At 42.4% G+C, this 3,726-nt stretch overlaps 1 protein-coding gene across 1 annotated transcript; it reads left to right on the top strand.

The window, feature by feature from the left end:
- Positions 1-212: 212 nt before the first annotated feature.
- LOC104952791 (large neutral amino acids transporter small subunit 1-like) lies at positions 213-3,161 on the top strand. Its single transcript, XM_010779694.1, has 4 exons — positions 213-329; positions 515-664; positions 1,871-2,048; positions 2,143-3,161. Exons 1-4 carry the CDS (start codon positions 213-215, stop codon positions 2,196-2,198), a joined length of 501 nt encoding a protein of 166 aa, XP_010777996.1. The 3' UTR covers positions 2,199-3,161.
- The last annotated feature ends 565 nt before the right edge of the window (positions 3,162-3,726 follow it).

Below are 3,726 nucleotides of genomic sequence, written 5' to 3'. Positions count from 1 at the left end.
AGTAAATCCTTTCCCAGACTCTGTTGCAGCTGCATCTTCTTTTGCTTGTCGTACTTTCTGTCATATCTGTAGCTTGTACTGTTTTTTGCCAGTAGGGTTACATAGGCAACAAGAATGGTGACAGGTTGGCAAACCCTTGAACCCAGCAGCATGTGTTAATTCACTGACTTCTGAGATGATGATAGCCCTCTCTAGCTTCCTACTCAGTAAGCATGCCTCTCCTTCCTCTCAGGTTATTCTTCGTGGGTTCCCGGGAGGGTCACCTGCCCAGTCTGCTGTCCATGATCCACCCCACCCTGCTGACCCCGATGCCCTCACTCATTTTCACTGTATGTACCCTTGTTTTTCACACCAATACCTTACAGCACGAGTTGAATACAATTTGAAAAAATCTCTTTAAACCACAACGGCACCGAAAGACACATGTACAGCTGTGATGAAGCATACATTATTGCTTCTGTGGGATATGTGTAGATATTTATTTAAATAAAATGTTTTTCTGTTGTGTCTACAGTGCATGATGACGCTGCTCTACGCCTTCTCCAACGACATCTTCTCGGTCATTAACTTCTTCAGTTTCTTCAACTGGCTCTGCATCGCCATGGCGATCGTTGGGATGATGTGGCTCCGTTATAAGAAGCCAGAGCTGGAGCGACCAATCAAGGTGAGCCAAAGTTGATGTAATAGGAATAAAAGAAAAGACTCAGCACTAGTACGTGGATACAGTATCCCCCCCCCCAGGTTAAATTGGGCAGCAGGAAATGTTTCTTCTTCATCTTATGCAAAGAAAAAATATCCATTTAGCATAGTTCACATCAAAAGATTGCAGAAGAGAGGCTGGATGCTAGTCAGCTGGTGTTGAGGCCTAGTGTGTGTTTATGAATGTGTGGAGGGTGTGTGTGTGTTTACGTGTGTACAAAAGGAAGTGCACTATGCCTCCTGACTGAACCAGTTGCTGCAGGACTCCCCAAAACACAGAACACCATTGTGCTATTGTTGCACTTTGTTCACATGTAAGTGTGTGAGTTTTCACGTGTGATTGTGTTGCGTCTGTGTGTGTGTCTCCTTTCAGAGCATGATAGCTGTCCTAATTCTACTCATCTGCCCCCTGGCACGACACTGTGTGTTGTCAGAGGCAGTGAAGTGAAAGAGACGGATAGATTATTATATTGGCGTGTGTGTGACTATGTGTGTGACGACCCCACTATTGGTTTGAAAAAGGTTGGGCCTCACGAGGAGGGAACACGGGTATTTGTGTGTGGTGGGACAGTGGAGGCACTGTCTCTGCTGACAACCATCTCTCTCTTTCACTCTCCCACTCTATTTCTTTCTCCTTTCTTTGTCTGTCACATTCCTGCTGTTCAACAGATCTGGAGCCGAGATGCCAGACAATCACCCAATTAGATTTACTGATCCATCTCTTTAAAAGTTTAAGGTTAAAAGTATCTGTTTATCATGAATCTAGTGGATTCATTCTCTTAAAGAGAAAACTAAAATGTGCAGTATAGGATGAACAGCTCCATGGATCAAACAGCTGTAAAAGGAACAGTTAAAAATGTTGGTAAATACTCATACTCTCTTTCTTACTGATAGTTAAATAAGAGTTATCTGTCCAAAAAGCAGGAAGCTAGAACCTTTTTGACACAGTGAGTAGAAATACACTTGGCAGATGTTTGGTAGAAATTAAATATCTATATAAAAGTCTTCACAACATGTTTTGTTGGTTATTATAAGTAGCCAATACATTGTCAGGAAAAATACATTGATGTTGGTGATGATCAAACACATGTTCTGTCTCTTAGTCAAGTGCAATCTATTTCTATTATATTGGAGAAGAGTCAGACATTTCTTCCCTCTCTTCTCCCTGCAGGTAAATATTCTGCTGCCGGTGAGTTTCGTGCTCGCTTGCCTCTTCCTCATCATCGTCTCCTTCTGGAAGACTCCAGTGGAGTGTGCGATCGGTTTCGGCATCATCGCCACCGGAGTTCCCGTCTACTTTGTCGGTGTGTGGTGGAAGGGCAAACCCAAGTGGATGTTGAATGGCATCTGTGAGTATAACATCTTCTCCACCTGTGAACGTTTAACACTGTGACAATTGTGACTTGTGTGTAATTGCCGACTTCATTTGTGTGTGTTTTGCAGTCTCGACCACAGCCTTGTGTCAGAAGGTGATGGAGGTAGTTCCTCAGGCGTCTTAAACTGACTTTCCGGATGCACCAACAGTGACCTCGGGGCTCTGACATCACAGTTGATGACCTCTGTTGACCCCTTTCAACCCACTGCTTCTCCTTCTCACACACACATACACACACCCTCTGCAGGGTGCTGATAAGGACCTGATGAAGACGAGCGTAAGAGGCTACTGTGTCTTTGCTGTCTTAAACTTTTTTTTTTTTGTGTTGTTATGTTGCTGACTTTTTTAATGCGGATATTTTTTGTCACTAACTTCTCTTATGGTAGGTTTTTATGGATTTCATTGAATTAACTGTGTTTGTTTCATGTAAAATATCATCCCTCATCAGAAACGTGTTTTTAGCAAGTTGTGCCTTACGTGGCCACGAAGCTTGTGATGTGGTATTAACCTGCAAACAGATGTATACATCTAGATCCATGCAACCAGGAATTTTTTAAAAACCCTAACGAGACTCCACTTATCTCCTTGAGCCAACTTTTGCTCTTAAGTACTGTAGAAGTTGAATATTGTTTGATATTCATGAAGCTTTCTGTCGACAGTGTGTCATGTCTGTCACTATACGTGTCTGTCTGTTGAGTTTTAGCTCTGCTCTCTAGTCTGCCTTTATATGCTGCTGTAGGGAGAGAGTGAAGTTGACTGAAGATCTTGTAGGAGATTTTTTTTAAGTTTCACATTTTTACATTAAAAATACTTACTTTTCTTATCTAAATCCCTCAGATGAAGGAGGAATAACTATAAATAGACGTTTTTGTTCAAAGCCTTTTCATTACCAACTTATCTACAGCATAACTTGGTAAACCTGAGCATATTATGTGCAGTCTACTGATGCCACCTCACAGGATTCCTGGGTAATGCAGTTTTTGAACTGGCATTGCTCTTTAAATCATCATGTGGTCAGATTGAAAGAGGTGCATAAACCAGTATTGGGAAAATGGTTTCATGACTTGTGACAAAAAGCGGGTCAGAATTCAAAGTATGTGGTCTTTGTGCTGCTGTTGATTATTTTTTGGGTCACCGATCTCATTTTCACTTATGGGATCAATATCTGAGCGTACTGAGCCCGGCTTACTGTGTGTGTGTGTGTGTGTGTGTGTGTGTGTGTGTGTGTGTGTGTGTGTGTGTGTGTGTGTGTGTGTGTGTGTGTGTGTGTGTGTGTGTGTGTGTGTGTGTTTACATTGTGGGCCCAGTCAGTTTCTCTTGTGTTGCTCCATCTACAAGCTGCTGTCAATGAAGAGAGATGTGGTGTTTAATTGTCGGGCCCAGTGCAGTTTCTCTTTGTGTTGCTCCATCTACAGCTGCTGTCAATGAAGAGAGATAAGGAAGGATATGTTTCTTTTTTTAGGGGGGGGGGGGTGAAGAACAGAGGGAGCACATTTACAGATCCTCGTATGAACTGCTAGTTTTTTTTATTTCATTCATTCGTTTTATCACACACAGTAACAGTTACAATAAAAAGGTTAGTGCTGTATTATTAACGTCGACCCTCTTCCTGGCAATGGACCAAAAGTACACGTTACCGTGGATGCAGGAGG

The sequence above is a fragment of the Notothenia coriiceps genome, unplaced genomic scaffold (genome assembly GCF_000735185.1).
Source record: "Notothenia coriiceps isolate Sejong01 unplaced genomic scaffold, NC01 NC01_scaffold00020520, whole genome shotgun sequence".
Taxonomy (NCBI): Eukaryota; Metazoa; Chordata; class Actinopteri; order Perciformes; family Nototheniidae; genus Notothenia; species Notothenia coriiceps.
Note: the sequence above shows the minus strand (reverse complement) of the source record. Positions and strands in the feature narration are given on the sequence as shown.